Source organism: Uloborus diversus, chromosome 1 (assembly GCF_026930045.1).
Source record: "Uloborus diversus isolate 005 chromosome 1, Udiv.v.3.1, whole genome shotgun sequence".
Classification (NCBI taxonomy): Eukaryota; Metazoa; Arthropoda; class Arachnida; order Araneae; family Uloboridae; genus Uloborus; species Uloborus diversus.
The window spans coordinates 156,674,048-156,696,873 of NC_072731.1; the positions used below are offsets into that span (position 1 = coordinate 156,674,048).

General features: G+C 33.7%; 1 protein-coding gene across 1 annotated transcript in view; it reads right to left on the bottom strand.

Annotated features, from left to right (window-relative positions):
• Nucleotides 1-4,839: 4,839 nt before the first annotated feature.
• LOC129216479 (zinc finger protein ZIC 4-like) overlaps nt 4,840-22,826 on the bottom strand; it is a 49,779-nt gene continuing 31,792 nt past the window's right edge. The window contains exon 2 of the mRNA XM_054850697.1: nt 4,840-5,282. Within this exon, the coding sequence (XP_054706672.1) occupies nt 4,879-5,282 (404 nt within the window). The 3' untranslated portion in view covers nt 4,840-4,878. The remainder of the gene's footprint in view (nt 5,283-22,826) is intronic.

Genomic DNA, 22,826 nt, shown 5'->3' on the forward strand with positions numbered 1-22,826 from the left:
CCTAGGGCGTCGTTACACGATTCTTCAAGTACAAGAAACGTCTTGTTATAGAGTACGGGTGATAAGATAAAACGAAAGGGGCGGTGCTCTGAAGAATTTTTAAGGGAGATAGGAGGGATTGCTTTTCTCAGTTTGTCCCCAGAAAGCGGAAAATTACGATTTCGAAGAATAGAAGGAGGTTTCGGATGGGGGATATGGATCATGATCGATACTCGCCAATGCAGGGTCCTGATAATGTGAAGTGCTCATGAAAATTTGTAAGATTTCTTGAACTTGAAATGAAAGAAGACAATAGTAAATGGTTGGTCTGTCGAAGTCTTAAATTACAGCTGCGATGGATATCTGTCCCAGCATCTTGGCAAAATGTTGGACAAGTGATAGAAATGCAGTTACGATTATTGTAGTAAATTTATCAAGAAAAATACACGGTTTTTACATTATACGCAGTAAGCAAAGCATAAAATCATAAATAACTTAAATATTAAGAGATTGTTTTTTCTGCTAAAATTCCATTTTTGGGAAGCTTTGAAGAAATTTAATGTTTGTGTTAATATATAGTTATAATTATTTACGAACACGCGTTTTTTCAAGGCATACGAAATCTTATTAATATTCCTCTACTAAATTTGAAAAGTGGGTTCTTTGAGACTTTAAAGGTGTCGTTTTTGGCAATCTGAACTAGAGCTGATGCTTACTATACTAATCGTATCCGTATCATATTATGAACATAAAACTTGGAAGTTGTAAGGACAAAGTTACAAAATAACGATCCGTGTTAAGGCGAAATCAATTTTTGTTTAACCCAAAACGCAGGTCAAGCAACAGAGACAGCACAGCCATCATAGAAATAGAACCACCACATAAATGTTACTTAAGAGAATGCTTTATGTTAAAAGTGCTATAGTGATGTTAGAATTTAACGAATACCGCATGGATATAAATCAAAACCAGTCCGATGACTACTTACAAATAGTAAAGAGATCATAATTGAGGGAAAGATTTTACTTTTTCAATTTAAAACGCATTTTCAATTCGCAACTCCAATAAACAATAGGGGGCGTTGCAGCCACTGTCTAATGGCCAATGAAAAGGTAAAACAAACGCACGCCGTAAATTGTAACTTGATTTGACGCTTAGTGAATGACTACTTTTTCATCGTGCTTGTAGGAAGTTTTCTTTTCTATTCTTCTGAAATTACATTACACCACAAACTGTCTGAATCCTTGTAATTTACCTCAAAGAAAACACGTGGAATGAAATGTTTTACCTTTTTCTTTGGTATTGTTGATCACCGCAAGGTAGCGTGGAGATGCGAATTATTCCTGTATTTAATTTCATTGTGAACAAAATTTGAGGAAAATATGATTATCTAAAGAATTATTTGCTTTTTTCTTCTCTAAGTTTCACATTTTCAATAGGAAAAAAAAAAATTGTATTATTTGCACTTCAACTATTTCGAACTTTTTTCTTATTTCCCACGAAATACCTAGACAAATTCCCCCCAAATTTTGAGGCTTCAGACTGCAGGGGTTTTGTGTTCACAAGGGTAAACGTGCAATTTATAGAGGTGGGAAACTGCCCCATCGGGTTCCAGGGAGCCAGAGAATGCCCTTCTTTTTGTTGGTGGGTCATAAAACGATATCCTCGGGTGACAGCGGGTCATAAAACCAGCAAGAATCTGAAACTGCTAATAGCCAATAAATCCAACTCTGTGCAGCTAGAAGGATGTAGCCTGCATGTTGCGTGGCAACATTGTTCGTTGTGGCTTTTAGACAAAAAGAGGAACATGGTGATTTAGAACAAAATGGGCGTAGGAGGGGGGAAAGAAGAGGGACGAAACTGACTTCGAAAAATGGGGGTCCTCTGCGGGGAGGGGTGAAAATTGTAAAAGGAGATATGGTTTTCTTGGGCACCTTGTTAACAATATGTTTTACATTAGTTACAGAAATAAATGTCTCAGTGTGCTTTATGCGAAATTTTAATGTTTCGGTAACAAGGTAATTGCTCTTCAAGGCAATCGGCTTGTTTCAATATTTGATGGCTTGTTTCAATTATTGAAGGGGCAATAATGCTTAACATATTTCATGGCTTGTTTCAATTATTGAAGGGGCAATAATGCTTCCCAAGTTTTATTCATGATTTTTTTTAAGCGATTTCTCACAAATGATTTAATTAACTATCTTTCACGGGCATGAAATTTAAGTAAAAAAAAAAAAAAATCCGGGATTTATTTGGTTTGCAACAAATATACCTTTTTGGGCGTTTTTTCATTTTTAGAAAATTCAAGTAAATGTTACGGGGAATGTTTTTTTTTTTTTTGCAAATGTTCTCCCGGACTTGTCGTTAAGGTTTACTTAGTTTGAAAATTAACAACGTATGACTGAACCGCTTTTAAAATTCAATTAAAGTGTTCAGATAGAATTAAGCGGGACAAGGTATTTAGTTTAAGTTGTTAGTTTTACTTCACTATCAATAACATAAAAAGTTATGTTAATCTATCATGTATTGAAACTATACAAATTAAAGAATTTAAGACTTTTTTCTTACCAGTTTACTTACATGTTTGGTGAAAGCATTCGCAGAAGTATAAATTAAATAGCACCTCAGAAAATCAGCAGTTTACTCACGTATATTAATGATTACAAAAATTTATAAGTCAATTATGCAAAGTACTAATTTCTTACAGTTACCACGAATCATATTATAAACTTAAGTAAGAAACAATTTGTTCAATTTTAAAATTCTCTACGTAAAATGACTAAAATTAAGTAAGATCATTTCATTGTTTGAAAACTAGAGCGATTTATGATTTAGTATTCACTAAGAATTTTCAAATCACAGCAGGAAAATGTATACATAAATTAAAAAAAATTTTTAAAAATCGAATGTATCGAATGGAATGAAATAATGTATACTAAGTTAGGCACAAATCGTAATTTTTAAAAAAATCGATTCAGCTGAAGCGATTAGAAACAAATAGATACAGCAACCAAAAATAACAAATCTCTACCAACTCTGTTTTTACGAGCTAACGCTCAAAAACACTTCCTTGTAGCTTCGAAACAAGTTTGCAATTTGTGCCTTATTTCGTTATTTCACTCCATGTTCCACAAAAAGACTTTCGTAACTAAAATACAAAAAGTCATTAATTTTTTGCATTGCAGAATAATTGATTTGTATTTCAATGTGTGATCATAAAACAATACCCTGAATAATAAAACCGAAGACTTGTGAGATCTTGATATCTTGATTGACAATACAATACACACAATTTTTTATGTACAAGATAACACTAATACGTATAAGTGAATCAATGATACAACTGCGACCCTTTTTCATTGCAAAGTTTTGACACGAGAAAAGGGTTATCACACAATTAATTGCGTTTATGCAAAGAGTTCTTTTTCGTCCTCTACAATAAACCTGATGCATTTGCCTGAGTGGAAAAATGATTCTGAAACTCTCCTCATTCTGAAAAACTTTTTTCTTTTATTTGGTTGCGCGGAATAATAATGAGCAAAAATGAAATTTTATTGACGAAAATAAAGCTAATTACAACATCGATAACAATAATTTAGGGCTGTTCTTTTTTACTGAATCGTAAAGGAGCGATTAAGGAATATTCGAGAAATTTGGGTGGAAAACCGCAATATTCTTGATTTTAAAAAATTTCCATCTAAAAAAGGCAAAGTACGCACTTTCAGCTTACTGCAAAGCAATAATAATAATATTAGTAATTATAGTCTCATGATTTCCGTGAACATTTATGCAAATTAAATCCTGATTGCAAACACACGTTCAGAACTGCGGCTAAAATCATGACATGTGAACGTCAAAAAAAAATATCTTCTATAAAAGGGTTTCTTAAAACTTTTGAGTTATGAGGAATTTTAAATAAGAGTTAGTGAAACAAGAATTAATTGTATAGATATATCAGCTAAAAAAAATTATGAAAGTTATTGCAAAGAATCAAAATATCTACAGTAAATTTTGGATGTATCGTATTTATATCTTACATCAATGCTCCATACATTTGCAAATCTTATTCTGGACATAGTTTGACTGTGAAAAAAAAAAGCTTCGTTTTAAAAAGTTATATATGCATTGATTTTATTATTATTATTATTTTATCTATACACATATTGAATTATTTTTTAAAACGCCACATCATTTTGCACGACATTCGACATAAAAACTTATGGGAATAATTATATTTCTGTGAAAGCAAAGACGGATTGCATTCGCACGATAAATTAATTATAAGTGGCTTTGCACCAAATAAGGAACACAAGTTCTACTTCAATTTACTGTGTAAAATGTAACTTTGAATGACGGAATAGATGACATTCAAAAAAGCATGATTAGAAAATTGTAACGTATTTAAGTTTCACAAATGTGTTGCATTAAATCTCACGGGAACAAGTACGCTGCTATACTAATACTTCACCATTTGCCAAAAATTAAATAATTCTAAATATTTGAAATAGAAGGAGTAGTATTAGGCCTTGTATCACATCTCAGTAAGCCATGGGTTACAGGTTACAAGCAAGGTGAGGAAAATGAGCTAGGTGGAGGGGAAAAAATCAGTATTTTCTCTCACATTGCTCAATTTTGATGGACAATAAACATGTTCCAAGCAATCTCTTAAAACACTTTTTTAAGTCCTCACTGCACATTTGTGCTCAAATAAATAGATTCTTCGTGTGACCCGTTATAATGCTAAACTGAAGTTGTGATTATTCATGTTTCCAGGAATCTTACATGACTTCACAGCAAGTAGCTTCGCGGCAAAAGTAGTTCAGTATGAGGAGAATCTTGATATATATGTCCTGAATAATGCAGTTAATAACATCACCACTGAGTGGTGTTCAGGGCGTGTCAGAAGACTGGAGGATGAATAGGATGGTGAGTCGTCGAAGGTAGGACTGTGCTGGGTACACCTACTGGAGAATGTTCATTGCTAGGTGGCGTAGGCATGCCCGCCTGACACACATACCATTCGGTGAGATTAGTAGCGGCACCCGTGCCACTGTCACTGTCATAACCGGAGCCAGAGGAACTGGCACCAGGGGTGGCTGGCGGGGGAGTTTTGCCACCGCAACCGCCATGGACTTTCATGTGTTTGCGAAGAGAGGAAGGATGTGTGTAGCTTTTGTCACAACCACGGACCTTGCAGTTGTAAGGCTTGTCGCTGGTGTGGACATGAGAGTGTTTTTTGCGATCGGAACTGTTAGCAAACCTCCGGTCACAACCTTCATATTCACATCTGAAAGGTTTTTCACCTAAAATGAAAAGACAAAATATTTAGAATGGTTTGAAAATAAAGGGCTAATTCACGAACAACACTTTGAAGATAAAAGTAATATCTGATCAATAATTGGAATTGTGCACTGTGCAGTCTTGTGCCAGTTAACTAACACTAACATAGTTTTTAATATTGGTGCAAAAATATAAATCTTCTCGAACGAACACTTCAAAATATATGCACGAATATATTGTTACACTCAAAAACAATGTTTGCAGAAAGCAAAGTTGTGTGAAGGAAATGAAGAATCGGATTGGTTATGTGTTTAAATTTTTAAGGTATCAAAAACCCGATTGTCTTGAGTAAAAAGCTGGTCAATTATTTACAATTTTTCAAGCCAGGAGAATCAGTCCCCCCTGCCCCCCCCCCCTGTTTAGCCATTATATTGTACTTTTTACACAGCACATCGTTTTATCATAACTATTTTAAACAACAGTTATACCTAATATTCCTAGAATTATCGAAGGAAGTGGTGCATAGAAAACTTTAAAAATTCTGTTTAAATCTAATATTAAAAATTACAGGTAAATAAGAGAGGAAAACGTAAGTGCGATCAAAGTTGGGGTACAGCGACAAAACATGCTGGAACTGCAGTGCAGAGTATTTTATCCCAAAAACTTTTAGATGATGGGTGTTGAAAATCTAAATGAATTTCTTTCCCTTTATTTTCTCTAACTTAAACTACGCTTTAGCAAAAGGAAACGTTGAATCAGTACGGCGAATTAAAAAAAAAAAACTAAATTGCATATGCGTATACTATCATAACGTTTATAGAGTACTGCTTAACTGTTTTTGAATGGAACATTAGATTCACTAAAAAATTGATTTCTGAATCACGGCTTCATCTCAGAATCGGAGCAAATTATGCTATGATAGCTTAAAACTAGACGCGTGTCCTATTCCAGTATTCCTCTACAAACGTAGACAAACCGCATCCAAACGCAACCCCCAAGCAGCCCAAAGAATTTATGATCCCCTCATTCTTGGTTGAAAGAGGGGAGTGGCAGCCCACAAATTCCGTTCCGAGTCAAGCTACATACCTTCCCAGTTTCTTTCTCCTTTTTATCACCGTGGCCACAAAACTTTTGTTTACTACAGAGCTTGTCTCCAGCAACAAAGCCGAGCAGGTATACGTACTTCGCAAATATATTGTTCTCCAATTTAAAACCTAAAGAGGCAGTTTAACGAAAGAGGGTGGGACCCCTTTTAGCCCCCTGAAGGTTTTGTTGAAGGGGAGGGGGCTTTTGACACCTGCTTGCAGTGTGATCTCCTTTCTTTTCCTTAATTGCGGTGATTTTATGGTAGAAATTTGTGGGTGTTCTTTCCCACGCGCCCCCATTGAAGGGTGCTATTCTTTGCTGAGGCAGCCCTGAGGTTGGGGATGAAAATGCTTCTTTCCAACACTATGCTGAGCTCCGCAGCTTGATTTTAGTGATGCTATTTTGTACTGAAAGTCTTTAAACAATTTTACGCATATATATTTAGTGTTCAATATTACTGAACATTTAACTGTTTTTTATTATGTGTAGCATTTATAATAACAGTTTAGGTTAAAACAATAACAAGTTTTAAAGAGGAAAAAAAGAAATAAAAAAGAAGGGCAAGTACCACATGCCAAACGAAATAAGATCAAAATAATAAACACCTAATTATTTTCAAAGATTAATGAATTACGCAAAAACCTGTCTTTTTTCAATTAATTGAATTCTACATTCGTCTATTGTCCCTATTGTACAATCTTCCATCTTTGTTTCAAAATATTCAGTTTTGTGTAAACTTTGGGCCATGTTAACCTAGTTAGAAAAGTTTCTTTAAAAAAAATCATTTGCGACTCGTCACTTTTATTTTAAGCAACCTACACTGTCGAATTTTTTTCCTTACGTAGCTTCACTTCCAAAATGCTCTCTCTTCGTGTCAGTTGCTACACCTTCACTTGCCTTTCCCTCTCCATTCATTGTAACTTTATCGTAAGATAAATATTCAAACATGGAAATTCCATATTTTATAGACACTTTTCTTGCCAACCGTCTTTCAAAGGAAAGATGTAACACAAAACTAAACTATTTTTCCACCCTTTGTTTTTCAAAGCATTTCTTTGACTCGTAACTGTCACCTCAACTGTCAACATTAGTAACAAAAGATGGCTTAAGTTTTTAAGCCGAAGACATCCCACAGCTGAATTCCTAGAGAAACATACGGTTCTCTTAGGCATCGGAACTTCCCTTTCTGCAAGTTTCCGAGAAGAACCAAAATTCCCCGAAAACAGAAGTCACTCGTCAGCTGAAGGATACTCAACTTCGCCAGTGTCGATTTATTTATGTATTTGTATTTAACTTAATTTGGGGAAGAGTTGTGACTAAAGCTGCACTTCTTAAGAAGCAGAAAGTGCAAAACGATAAGAGCAGTAAAAGCTCCAACCGATGACAATGGAGTCGTTTCCAGAATTTTAAAAATATTTTTTTCTGAAAGAGCATGCTTAAAAACACAGGATCTGACCATTTTTTAAATAATTTATTTAACTTTAATATTTTTGAAAAATTACTTAAATCGGTGCGCTTTCATTGTTTACACTTCTGTCGTGTGACATCACAAATGATGAAATGCCATTGAATGTTGCCATTCACAGAACAAAATATTTAATTCGCATCTTTACTAAAGTGTATTGGCAACGATATGGTTGATAGCAAGCGTAGAGCGCAATTTTAATTCGTTGCTTGATTATCATAACGCGGAAACGTAGTAGAACGATGCGCCAAATTGCATCATTTGTGACGTCATAAAAACCACGCTTTGTTTGAAGAATCGGACATTTTAAAAAATTAATTAAAAAAATAACTGTTGAGAAAATGAAAGTATTTTCTGGGTCCATGTTATTATTTTTTTTCTCATTTTATCAATTTCAATGACTAAAAGTAGCACTTTTGACTGAAGGAAACCACCCCATTGAGAGAAAAAATAACATTGTTTCACTGAAACGCTTATCGATAATTATGTTTTTTTAGTTAGAAACTGCTATTGACGAAAACGTTTCATGTTTTATTGAGAAGGATCTAAAGGGGTGAAAGCTCCAAGATTAATTTTAAATTTTCACTTAGCTTAACTCAATGCTTAATTTAAGTTCTGATGAATCGTTCAGAGCTAAAGTCGATCAAGTCCATGAACGATTTGATCCACTTAAGCCCTAAACATCTCATAACCAAAGTTATTTGTGTTAAATTAGACGTTCAGAGTTAATGTTAATCAAGTCGTTCATGGACATGATCAACTGAAGCTCTGAATGCCTCCATATACTGCATTATCAGTTTCAAAAAATCCCAAACCGCTTGAAGCTATCCCCAACTCTGTGCTCGTAACTTTATTCCTTTTTTTTCTCTCTCTCTTTGTCATAAAGAAGTAGCTCGTTCAACTATTTTTCGATAATTTATCCGTTAACTACACTGTAACAAATTTCGGAAACGTTTCTAGATATATCGGAAACGTCTCCGAAATAGTAAGAATCCTATATCCAATAGCGAACTCCTCATTATTCAGAAAGCTTTTTGTTATTTCAAGAAATCTAGAAGCGGAAGTGAGGCGCAATGCTTCGAAATGTATTTTATCCTTCCAACACTGGCGCCAGTGAGTCGAAAATAACGAGAGCTTATTTTTTCCTTATCTATGGTTGCTGATAGTTATTTTGTTTTAATATGCTAATAGACAAAACTATTTTTTGTTTTTCCCTTTTGAACAGTTATTTGCTAAGGCTCATTCAAACAAGTTCTAGACAGTGCTCGTCATCTCTCTCTCTTTGTATAGGAAATCTCCATAATGTATACATATATTTCTCTATGTACCTCGTAAACAGCATCAAAAGAATTCTGTTTGTATTTTTTGGCTTACTAAATTTTTCTATAAAAAAAGAAAGAAAATAAGTACAAAGGGAGAAAAGGACAACGGGGGGGGGGGACAAAAACGCTTGGAAAAGAAATAACATTCTACCGCCAACTTACTATCGAAATTTTTGCTAAATAAATGGGATTTACTTCAAACTTCAAATTTAAAAAAAGTCACAAAATATTTTCCCCGTCTTCTCTCTTTCAACACACTACTTAAGATGATGTGATCTCTCATTAAAGTGTGTAACTGTAAAAAAAAATCATGTTTGCACCCATGGAGACGCGTAAACGTCGACATAAAACAGGTAAATTGTCAAGACATTTTATTTTTATGGCATAGAGTCTGTCTAAAGCATTTAAGTAATTACGTTTCTAAAGTCTGTGATTGCCTACACAATATAGCAAAACAGTCCACAAAAGATATCTATAGGGTTAATGTATGCTTTTAATGGACAGTTGATAGACTATTGCAAAAGAGGTTTTGAGGATTGTTAAGTTTTAACAGCGTATATAATTGATTTAAGAATACATTGACATTCTCTTCTTGAGTCTAAGAATTATTCGAACACATTATATTCCTGAAGTGAAAAAATTTAAAGTGAATATGAGTATATTATTGACAGTCTATATTTTTTCATGGAATAAATAAAAACTGTTAAAAAGTTACGAAAAATTGTTGACACACAACGGTAAATTCTGAAGAAAGTATGATGATGATATGAAAAGCCTCTTGAAAGTGTTTAAAACTATTTATAGATGTATTCAGAGACAGTTTAATGACAGAAAAAAACTGTCAATTTATTAAGAACATCATTGGAGCAGGTTATTTGTTAAAACATCGACAAAACGAGGCCTAAAAGTCAGAAGCGATCGCCAAGGTGCGATATGCCAATGCCACATCCTGAAGCGACAAGCTGTCAAAGTGTCAAATCATTCAAGCGCTAAGCAGCATAGGGTACGAGAAAAGGATTAGTATCCAGTTTCTTTCTACGGAAAAGCAGATGCTTAGCTTGTCTTATTGCTGCGATTAGCGCCTTGAGTTGTGTATGTAAAACGTAATAAACATTCAAAGAAGTGATTATTGACAAATTCGTGTAAATTTAAGCTTAGGAGTAGGAAATTGCAAAGAATTCGTTTTTCTCCCCTTATATTTACAAACATTGTTAGAGTGTTCATTGTTTGTGTCAAACATTGTTTTGTGTAATGAATTAAATCCACAATAATGAAAATTATGATTACCAAATAAACGACGGAAAATGAACTTTTACAATATTTTATGGAAGTAAAGTTGGGGACACGCTTACAAGTAATAATTAAGTGTAAAGAAGACTTAATTGAAAAGTTCGGGATACTTGAGTTGCAGAGGGGCTGCTGCACCCTCTAGTTCGTCCTCCTTCGATTACCTCACAGGTCTCACTCAGAATTATTTCTGCAGCTAACAGTCACCAACACAAGCATCAGGAATAGGCATAGACTTTCGGATGAAACAAAAACCATAGACCATCGAGTCGCGATTGTATTTCGTATCAGAAATTGTAATTACTAGTAATGGGGAAAACATTTGGCCCTAAACAGATGGATATCATCGAATCAAAGTTTCCCAAAATTCAGTCCCGAAATGAAGGCCATAAACATAAGAATGAGTACACGTATAGCTTTGATCGAAAACTCATTCAGCAGAAAGAAAAAATTCCTCATCCAAAATGGTCAACTCTTAGGAAAATTATTGGAATGCTCTAACAAAATTTACTTAATTTCATGTTCAGCAATTGCTAAATAACATGACTTATTTCGTAAGTGGTTATGTTTATGCAAATTACTAAGAATTAAGGAAGATCAAAGCAATTCCGGATTTTACATACGTTAATCCTGACGTAAAATGCGTCCTGAAACCATAAGTAAGCAATAAGTGTACGATAAAAATATTGCAAATTTTATTTATTTCTGTTGAAATTATCCTACTTAAAGACTATTATAAACCAATCTGGCAAGAATTTTCTGTGTTAGAATCTCAAGGCTTTGGTGAACCCTCGCTTTACTATACGTAACAGGGCGATCCTCGAAAAAAATGTCCCGCGTGTAACGCTAAGTTTTTTATTTTTTCCAGCTAACCAAAGCCTTCAAAAAATAACGCTGTTGGGGAATAATACTTGCTTTAATATACTATCAAAGCATAACAGTTAATCGCATATTTAATTAAAAGTTACTTGAATAAAATAAAAAACTTAGCGCTACGCAAGGGACATTTTTTAGAAAATCGCCCAACAGCGAATGTGCGAATCGATTTTTTTTTCTTTCATTTTAAATACAGATCTAGGTTATCTTTACAAATGTTTGGAAAATAGTTTTTATTTCTTTATAATAATTTTTAAATACACTACTTATCAGAAAATGATAGACAAGTTGTGTTATGGCAAAAGTTTCGTGAAATCCGGTGCAGTTGTAGCAGTGTAAAAAAAGTAAGCAGCTTTACGGGAGAGTTAACTAAATGAACTAATTTATTGTGATTTACGAATTGATAAACTTAACGCATTAGCAACTTTGAACGCGTTTTCCAAATCAGCAATCTGAGCGCGTTGAGAATCACGTCCAACTATGTGAGTGGCAAGCAGACAAGAGTACCCATACTTGTTATGTTCACTGAATCGATTAAAACATACAATATTGATCTACCGTAACATGAGTGAAATATACCAGTATATTCGCGAATATGTTTTGGTTGGGGAGCGGAGCGTGAGATTTCGCAATTAGATCAGTCAACATGATGCAGGAGAAAATTTGGAAACTTTTTCATGCATTCGTCGTTTCTGGTAAGGGCATCCACTTAAAAGCTGCACATGCGTAAATCGGAAAATGTTTCGACGGTTCCTGTTTTATTTTGATGATTCTTTTTTTTCATTCTTTTTTTTTTAGAAAAATATCTTCAAAGTGTATCACTAATCACTTTTTGATGTTTCTCTGTGAAAGAAAAACTACTCTAAATTTATACTTATGTTGACTCAGATTTTTTTTATCTGTAAAAAAATCTCTAGAAAAGTTAGGATCACAAATATTTCCCAAAAATATGTCTTTTGGGAATATAATGCTTTTTAGGAGGTTAAAGAAAAAAACCACACACACACGAGAGAGCAAAAGTTTTGTGAAATATCAAGTACGGTTGGCAAAAGTTTTGGGTCCCCCCACCCCTTCATTGTCATTGCACGTCAAAGGTATTGTAATTCTGAATTTCTTTCAAATGCAGTTACAACAATTGATGAAACTGCCTGTTGGAATATTTTCTTGAAATGTTATTAGATGAATAATTGTTGAATATCATTTCTTTCCAAATCACAGTATATGGCACCCATCTTAATTCAGTTCAATTGCGAAATAAAAGTTTTCTGAAATGTAGAACTTCCATTTTGTAGAGTATTATAATAAATTTTCGTTTTGGTTCTACATTTCCAGTAATTGAAAACTTATCTCCTGCTCTTTAAATTAAATTTTCATAATAGCTCAAAATGCATGTTAACTAAATATTTTTTTTTTCCACCTTTTATGAAAGACATTTTTATACTTCCTTTAACACACACACACACAAAAAAAAAAAACACCTTTCAATTATAAGTATCTGTTTTTTTTTTTTTTTTGGTAGCTTATATATTTATGTGCTGATTTTTTTTTTTTTTTTTTTTTTTTTTAAAGAAGTAAAACTCCCGGCACAGGTTTTTAAGGAAAAAATCAAAATTCTCAGATTTTCCCTGTTTTTTTTTCCTTAATTGTTTTTGAATGTACGGTATTTTCTTCGTTTTCCTTACTGTGGGGTGCCAACCCCTATGAAGTATTTATGAAATTTCCTAAAATTCATTTTAAAGAAAATGGATTGGGGAACAACAGTAGCTATGATGAAAAATAGTTAAATTGAATGGTCAATAATCTTAATTTTTCACACGTTTTAAAATATCTCACAATGTTTAAAGTTAATGGAATGAATTAAAAAAGTAATTCAGCAGAATAAGTTTATTTCTTATGTGCTTTAAATTTGAACTCCATTCCACGACTACTTAATCTTCTCTCTATATATATTTTAAACTGAAGTCATAGCTTCATTATGTCACTAAACGCGAGGCAAGTATTATGATTACTTAAATAGCATTACAGAACAGTTGAACTTTAAATTGCAAAATGTCGATCAAGCATATGTTCTATAGAAGTCAACAAATTAGCTAGAATTCGGAAGACGTGCTAACGCCTTTTTGTTTTTGTTGAATGACGTTCCTTATTACAAAGCTTTTCACTGACATACTTCTAATTAGGAAGTAGAGAATGACACGCCTTATTTGTGCAGAGCTTAATTATACTCAGTTGAGTGGCAACACTGATGTAAAAATAGCAGTAATTTATCGAAGCACTATTATAGCTCTTTGATGTCCTATGAGTATGTATTTTAGGGAATTAAAAAATAAAAGTAAAATCGATAAACAATTTTTTTTCTTTCATCATGGAAAACTTGCAACCTTCCAACATAAACAGTCATTTTGAAATAAATTTTAAGTATTTGAGCAATTTATGTACTGCCAGGCTTTTTTTTTTTTTAATAGAAAGGACGGAATATTATTTCTTAAAGTATGTTTCAGGCCCTGAAGGCAAAATATTTTATTACTTTACATTCATATTTATCAAAATTCAAATACTTTCTTTCTTGCAAATCTTCTTTCACTATCATGGTTTTTTGATTGATCAAGCTAGTCGGTTTTTTAAGTTGAACACAACCATGCAGAATGACAGCATCTTGATGCTACTGGTTCAATGTCACTGGGTCAGAAGGACCCCACGTAGAGAAGCTTTAAAACATTTTTCTTTTTAAAGTATAATTTGCGATTTTGACTCCAACTTATAAAATTGGTACTAACATTAAAATTATTTGCACATCAGATATTTCAGGTAGTACTTTAGTTGAAACAGAATGATCGACCACCTTCTGCACAGTCTCTGATACAATCTGAAGTGGTTCCTGAACCCGTAGAACAGATACACATGATCGAAAGATATTTCAGGTAGTACTTTAGTTGAAACAGAATGATCGACCACCTTCTGCACAGTCTCTGATACAATCTGAAGTGGTTCCTGAACCCGTTAGAACAGATACACATGATCGAAAGTGTTGTGGATTAATAACATCCAAACATTGTACGGGATTCGAACCCGGATGCATGGAGAAAAAGGAAACTAAAGGAAGAGGTTGAATCAATTGATCAAGAGGGCATTAAATTAATAAAGTTAAATATTTTTACTTTATGAAAGGAAGGGGAAGACGATGGTACATTTAATTGATCGAATGGTTTTTTATTTAATATAGTTTTAAATCTTCTATAATGCAAAGTAAAATTATTTTTCTTTGTTTAAAAGATGTCTTTCATTATTTAATCAATTTTATGTCTATCTAGTGTATGTGTAAAATTAAAATAAAATCGCTTCCATAAAATTTCAAGACTTAAGATTTTGCTTTTCTTAGCCTGGTGGACACCCTCTCGTGTGGAAACACCCCTCTGCTCTGCTCTGTTCAGGGGGGGGGGGCTTGTGGCTGTAATTTAATATGTATACAGACACTATACAGGAAAGTGTTTGAAAGTACCTATATAAGATCCAGTTAGTACGTAAGTAGTGATTGCAATATCGGTATACCGAATACCGGTATTCCAAGCAATTTCGTAATATCGGTATTTTCTGGGGTAAAATACCGATATTTTTGATATTAGCTGAAAATAATAAATAGTTTCAATTACAGATTTTTCCATTCAACTTATTAAATATCTACTTATATTTTTAATGTACATTTCTTTTTCTGTGATACAGAACCAAAATCAATCTATTGATGTAAAAATTAGGCTTCAAAAGCACGAACTAATAGAATATCATTAAACATAAGTAGCGGAAAGATTGAAAAATGATATTGTCATTGCTAGATGACTCGCATAATGGGCAAGAGGGTGGGTGGATAGCTTTAAGAGGGCCATTGATCTTTATTTGTGGACTAATAAATTGAATAGGACCAGCCTAGCTGGTCCAAGAGCCTGTTGCTGGTGGTTACATTTGTATTTTCGTTCGCTTTTGAGCACCATGTGTTTATTTATTTCCATTTCGCTGATCGCTCACTCTTCCTGTTGTGAAAATTAATTTCGATTGTAATTTTGAATGAATTTGTCCTATGAACAATGTATTACAACCATCAACTGCAGTAATACATTATGATTTCTTTTTTTATTATTCATCTCAACTGTACTAAATTTTGGCAAAAAAAAATTGTTCTTGTTAGCACAACAAATGGTAATTTGTTGTCGACGGTATGTGTTTGTAGTCATATCTCGCTGTATACTTGGCAAGATATTGTTTGGTGCTTGAAAATTTGCATAGAGGTTAAGCACAATCATTTGCAACATATTTTCAGATATTTAAATAATTGTAATTGTAAAGAATTTTGAAAAGAAAGCGAAAACGAATAAGAAAAACTAACAAGATCAAATTTAATCAAGTTTATCGTAAATTTCAAACCAAAAAGCTAATAAAAAGCAAGCACAAACTTCTCTTGCTCAAGAGAAAATGATGTTTATATTGGAAAAGTATCGTCTCACGGAAGAAAATTATAATTACTAGCTATAAATTAAAAAATAATAATAATAATACGCACAATACAAAAGAAACACACACACACATAAAAGGATTTATCCAAAAATAACACGCAAGAGACCGAATGGTTTGAAGATGAAGGACTTCTAGATAATTAGAGGAGGTGCATCACGCATTGTTAACAGTACTATACCGACCTGCGTGAATTCAAAAAGAGTAGTTTCAACTGTAAGAAAGTTGAACACTAAAATGAATTCCAGGCTTAGAGACAATTCAGTAGATGCATTATGTTTTTTTACGTTTTTGAATTTTTATTATGACAAGTGTTTCTTCATTTTATATTTGTTCACAATACATTTTCATAAATAATACAATGTGTACAATATTTTGAAATGTGACAACGAAACAATGTTTTCAAGCATTTTTTGAGGAATTTCAAATCCCGGTATTAATACCGTTATTCCGGTATCACGTTTTAAAAATACCGAATCGAGGTATTGAATTTTTGGTCCGGTATTGCAATCTCTATACGTTTAAGCTTTGTTAGAGTAAGAAAGTTAAAAATTTTCTTGAGTCGTCACTTCGAGATAACATCATTCATTGAAGTTAGTATAGATCTTAAGTCAATATATAATATTGCCACCTCGGAATAAACACTTCCTTCAGGGGCGCCCCAAGGTCACGGGATGTTACTGTAATCTTCCAATATTTTCCTTATAAGGCAAATTTTGTCTAACGATTCGGAAAAATTATCCTCAAACGGTGTAATTTGGTGCTTCATTCTGCAAAATTTATCATGATTCGGCAAAATTTGGAGTTCCATTAGATAAAATTTAGAGTGCCATTCGGCTAATTCAGAATTACTGCCCTCATAAAAAATTAAGTTCACGTCACCCCTGACTTCCTTCCCCCGTAGCTATAAAATCTAAAACGAATCACAAAATATTTGGAGAGAATTCGGTTAACTTTCCCCCCAAAAATTGTTAACAGCATAGGGGCTGAAACTTGCACTTCACATAATGCTTCAATGGCACGGAGCGAAGTGATGTAACATAAAAGAGTTTTAGAAACTTGTCATTCGCATGCTTCCCGGAAGAAAGAAAACGGCCATTGTCTGAGCCGTAACACCTGCCCCGAGCGTCAATCGAGATGTCACAAGCAAAGACTGATGGGAAAGTATTTTTTGCATCTTCACTTTTAAGCACATTATTACGCTGATGACCCGAATTCCATGATGGATCGGAGTGATCTATGCAAGAGTTTAGTTTTTCTGACAATAAACAAAGACCGTGAATGCATTTCAGTGACTATTTATAAACGGACGGAATTCATTGTGTTGTGGTTAAATTTAACTACAGTTTAATGGTATGGTCTGCTTTTCTGCCAGAAGAATTTTTTTAAAAATATTATTTTTGCAATTGGAAAAAAAAAAAGACAGCGGTAAAATTCCTTGTAGAACTCGGTTGAATGCTAAAGGTCATATAAACGTGAACAAAGCAAAATAATGAATAAAAGGTTTTACACAGATTTACCACTTTATTTATACATTTATTTATTTATTAACATTTTCTGAAAAAGGTTATCGGTATTAACATGATATTTCGGTTTTTCTGTGAAATCCGTTTTCGTTCGCATAGCGTGAAGAGTCAATGTAAAATAGAGGGCTGCTGCACGTACCGTGGTTTGGAACCGAAAACCATGCGAAATTATTGACAGAAAGGGAGAGAGAAAGAGAGGGGGGGATAGAAACAGGGAGAGAGAGAGAGAGAGAGACAAAGAACGATCTTAGACTACAGGAACAGCTTTCATTATGAATATTCTATGAATTATTTTAAGCATTTAATTTTAACTGCTTTTAAGATTTCATGATATGTTGCGGTCAAATGAAAAGAGATCGTATTAATTAATCAGCTGTACAGGGTTTTCTCCTAATTGCGACTATACTTTAAGAACTAACGTGCGGCTTTCTTCTGTAAAGTAATTTTATACTGACTAAATTGTTAATGGTAATGCGGAATTACTAAACTAATGGTTATTTTAACTCGTAGGCTTCTTCTCTTTCTTTTTTTTTGGGGGGGGGAGGGGAGATCACTATATTTGTTTTTAGCAAACATGGTGAAAGTGAAAAGTCCTGTGTTATAAATGAGTTGATTCGCTTATGTCTCTTAGGATCATATTTATTCTTACATTTTTAAATTATATGTGTAGTTTTGCTTCTCATATTTTGGCAAAATTTTCGACCGACATTTTTACAACTCCGTTTGAATGCTTTTATAGAATACGTTGTTATTTTTTGCTTGTTGTTAGTGGGGAAAAACCTCTTTATTGTGATGTCTTACGGAATAAACATCTTTTTATCAAAATTCAAGTTTCGAATTTCATTCAGAAAAAAGAATATTATTGACCCAAACAAATGGAATAGCATAAACATGGAGCCATTTTTACTTGTAAACTAAAATAATTCCAATAATTAAACTTCATTTATCCAAGGGTTTTTTTTTTTTTTTTTTTCGCAAACACTTTTTAACTTAGCTCATAAAATGTTTCTAAAAATACATATTAGTGTCTCACTCATTCGATATAGCAGTAATATAAGTGGCGAGTGCAGTTGATCAGGCTGGCAACCAGGAAATGGAATTTCCAATACAAATATAGCAATAAACTCACGATAATTACCGAAACGCCGGCGCAAAGTGGTATAGGAAGCACTTAGAAGAGCCATCTTAAAATTCCCAAACTCGACTAATCAGTTCGAGTTGTCATTTTTTTCGACGAGCGAGGTGGAACTAAAAGGTGTTAATTGGGGTGGAATGTGACGAGAATACATCGGCAGGTATCTCTTAGCAGCAGATTAGAGAAGGAAGAACTCCAGCGAACGTAAAATCGCTTTGCAGTAAGACGAAAATCCCACAAGGAAATTTGCCAGTTTTGTTTATTTACAGTTTTGTTTATTTAGAGGGCTTTTTTTTTTTTTTTTTTTTGACATTTTTATGACGCAAGAGTAAAAAATAGCTTTGAGACGTTTATGACTTATTGTGAAAAATAAGCTCTTTAAATAAGAAAAGTACGACGCAGAAAAACTTGCGTGTAAAGACGCTAAGAAAATAAAGCTGAATGTCCGGATGTCTGTTACGCACAGTAGTTCGTAGCGTAGGGATGAGCACCTCGAAGTGATTTTTTGAAAATTCAATTTTGTTCTTTTTCTATTTCAATTTAAAGAACACTTTACCGAGCAAATTATCATAACGTTTACGAACAAGTTCCCATAACGTAGACTAGCAATTTACCATAACGTGGACGAGCAAACTACCAAATGCGACGATGGGCGAGCAAATTACCATAGCAAAGTGGCGGGAAATTCATCATCCATTATTTGTAAATACACAGGCGAACCAAATGACCTTTTAATTTTCTACTACGGGCAAAGCCGTGCTGGTATCACTATTAAATAATATGTTTTTATTTATCTGATCGCAAGCAAAATCATAAACGTATCTGATCAGGAAAAAATGTAAAATAATCAACAACGGATTTTCAAAACTTACGATCTTTAATCAACTGTTTGGTTAGGTTAATATCAATGTATCTTACGAAAAATTATACAGAACAGGCTGAAACATTTTTTTTTTTCAACTCTAATAAATAAAAAAATAACGGAAGAAAAAAAACTAAATTGAAAATAATACAAAAAAATGAAACGAGTAGAAAAATGCAACTGCAGATGATTAATACGACTCAATCATACCGAGAAATAACTAATGAAAAGTTTAAATAATGACATTATTATCGTTAAGTATAATTTTGAATTTTTACGAGCATTTACTGAGATTTCTAAGACATATGATTTTTATCTACTTTTCTACGAAATTTATTTCAAAGGAGCATTTAATCTTAATTAATTATTTATTAATATTGTTCTTTAATATTGTTCATTAACTATTTTCTCGCTTACATATTGTTTCAATTTCGGTTCGTAGGGAAAAGTAAGAAATTCCTACGATTTCCTAATCTTTAAAAAATGGTTTCTTTTTTCTCTCTCTTCTTTTTCCTTTGAATACCAGAGGAAGCGGAAGGGGGATTTAGAGATTAGAATAAGAGTAGTAAGTGATTTTAATCACTTAAGTTTGACAGAATTTCATTCTTAAAAATTCTTATGTTTCAGTAATACCAATGACATTTGGGATTCAATCCGTAATGTGAGGTCTAAATCCTATTTTCAACTAGTTCCATACTGGAAAACTGGGCTGGTACATCAAAGGGATCGAATATGCCGCACTGTAAATACCCAAGGACTCATTGGAAACATCACAAAAAACATGAAACCGTATTTGACCTTACAAAATGTGTCTCCAAGTAAATAGCATCTATTCCTCATGCCACTCCAAGCCCGTAAAATAATTATTTCCCTTTCCTTCACATACGACCTTCAGAATGGTTAGCATCTATTAAAGTTGTAAATGACTAAATCCATTTAGCCGTATGAATAAATTGAAAACATAACGCTCTTTATTGACTGCTACCGTCGTTATCGACGAACACCTGTGAACTCTATTTCTAATTACACTTACAATCGATGGTACGAACGTCTAATCTATTTTCCCTGTCTGATCAGAAGTGGTAGTAGCAGCGTTAGCCCACGATCAAGTTAAAAGCAATTTGCAGTTATTGCTTCAACATTGCAACTTAAAACGAATCCGCCCTCTTCTTCCCTCTTATCTAATCAGTACTTGTCAATACCATCATTCGGAGAGTAATTCAAACGGAGGTTTGCCACACTTGGCGAATTTGGTTACCTCACGGTATCCATTTGTATCTTCAAATTAAGATCTCCCTTTCCCCCTCCCGATGTTGTTGCGAAGATTACCTTCTGTTTAAAGCCGATATAAGGTAATTCAAGGTGTTGCGCTGACCACAAGAGCAGTTGACTGACAAACTCCTTTTGTATCCTAAGCTCCTTAGATAAGAACTTGATTTATCAGATGTCCTTTGTTGTGCCTAAATGTCACTATACTTTTACCATTGTATTGAATTAATGGTTTTAACAATTAATAGAATTATTCTGTTACAAGTGGGACACTGTTTTAATTATGAAGGATTTAATTCATTATCATTTCAGAGGGAATTGCTTCAGAAAAATTTTCTATTTGTACAAAAGTTAAAGTTAAGTTGAATAAAATTGGAGCTTACTAAATCACACCGCGGCTAACAACTAACCACTTTGCAAGCAAGGCGAATTAGGAAGATATAATTCAACATGAAAATTATACTCTTCACTCTTCTGCATTGGCGCATCAAGAATTTACCTTCTGACGGAGAGGCACACCCTCCCCCCCCCCCTAGTCCTTAATTGTATATAAACTATTACATCAAGCTTAGAAGTACGTAAGAAATAAATAAACACCTTTGCGCAGATAAGTCAAAGGAAATTAATAACGTTTTATCGTATAAAACTAGTATGTATTGAAACCAAGGCCTCTGGGGGAGGCTTGATTCCGAAAAACTCCTCCCCCCACAGTCCCTCTTACAACACTGATTCATTAGTTATGTTTCTTTTCTTTCTTTCTTTTTTATTTATTTTTTTTTTTTTGCGTTAAACTTTAAACAATGAACGAATGTGCAAAAGAAAACACCTAACTTCTAAATCTCTTAAAACCGAGAATTACAATAGGATTGCCAAAAGCTCATAAAAAGTATAACACGTTAAAATCACATTGATGTCAAGAAGTACAGAACTTCACAATCCAAAAGAAAAAAAATGGCAATTACGATTAAACTGTCACATACTAAAAAAGAAAAAAAAAAGGGGGGGGGAGAATCAATAGAAAAGATTGCATTAGGTTTTGATGAATCGTGCAAAATTCCTTTTTTAGACAATAGTTTTGACTTGACGCAAAGAAAATTTTAGCCTTACCCTTTTTTTCCCAGCTCGTAAAATTCAATACAGCCATTTTCGTATGAATTTGGGGAACTGAAGATGCTGCAACATCTAACGTCTAGAACGACCAAATTGTTCAAACGCCCCCCAAAAAAAGGACCCAAACGCACTATTTAGGAAACGCATCGTTCTCAATACGCTCCCCCCCCCCCTCCCGAATGTTGGAAGAAAACAGGTTTTAAAAGAATAAAAATAAATAAAAACAATCTTTTAGTACGAGAATGATTCACTTTTGCGAAATCGAATTTTTGCAAAAGGTTCGCTTTTTTGAAAGTGATTATGATTTCTTCTTAATTATTACTTAAATTCTGGATCAATGGGATTCCGATTTTCTGTTTAATTTTTAGAAGCTTTATTACACGAAATACATTTAAAATCTACTCGAATTTCCATGTGTTTATCAAGAGTTGATAGCAACGGTTTTTCATTATTTTGACCTTAAACAAGGGCGCCCATATGCCTAATTGTAAGGGGGGCTCAGATATTTTCCCCATGGTTTAACAGGATATTTTTTTCCAATGGAAACTGATTTTAGTGCAGATTAGAGTTCATGAAATTTGATGTTTTTAATAACCTACTCATTAACGGCTGGAGAAAAAATGTTTTCACATTTTTGCAAAGAAAAAAGGAAGTTCTACTCTCAAAGGGGGGGGGGATTGAGCCCCCCCTTGCCCCCCTATATGGGCGCCCTTGACCTTAAATAAACAACTACACCTTGATAATGCCCTATTTACATTTTTCACAGATACAACAAATCAAAATGTATACACAGAAGGAAGAGAAATGAAAAGCCTTAATCCGTTTTACCTGCAAGCATCAATGACACATGGCTGTTTTGAACTCCTACATAACAGAACTTATCTCTTCGGAATCATAATCCGCGAAACAAGTAACGATCATAACACAACTTAAAACGACATTTATATTTCATGATCCCACTTATCCCTACGCCCGAACAGGGATCAAACGTTTGCAAACAATTCCCGATTGCCTAGTCCCCCATACCATATCCAATCTCTAGTGGCCGTGACATATCCAGTACCTCTCCCAGTTATTCTAAGGCTATTTAGCCAGGCTAGAGAGATTTATGTACGCTTATAATAGC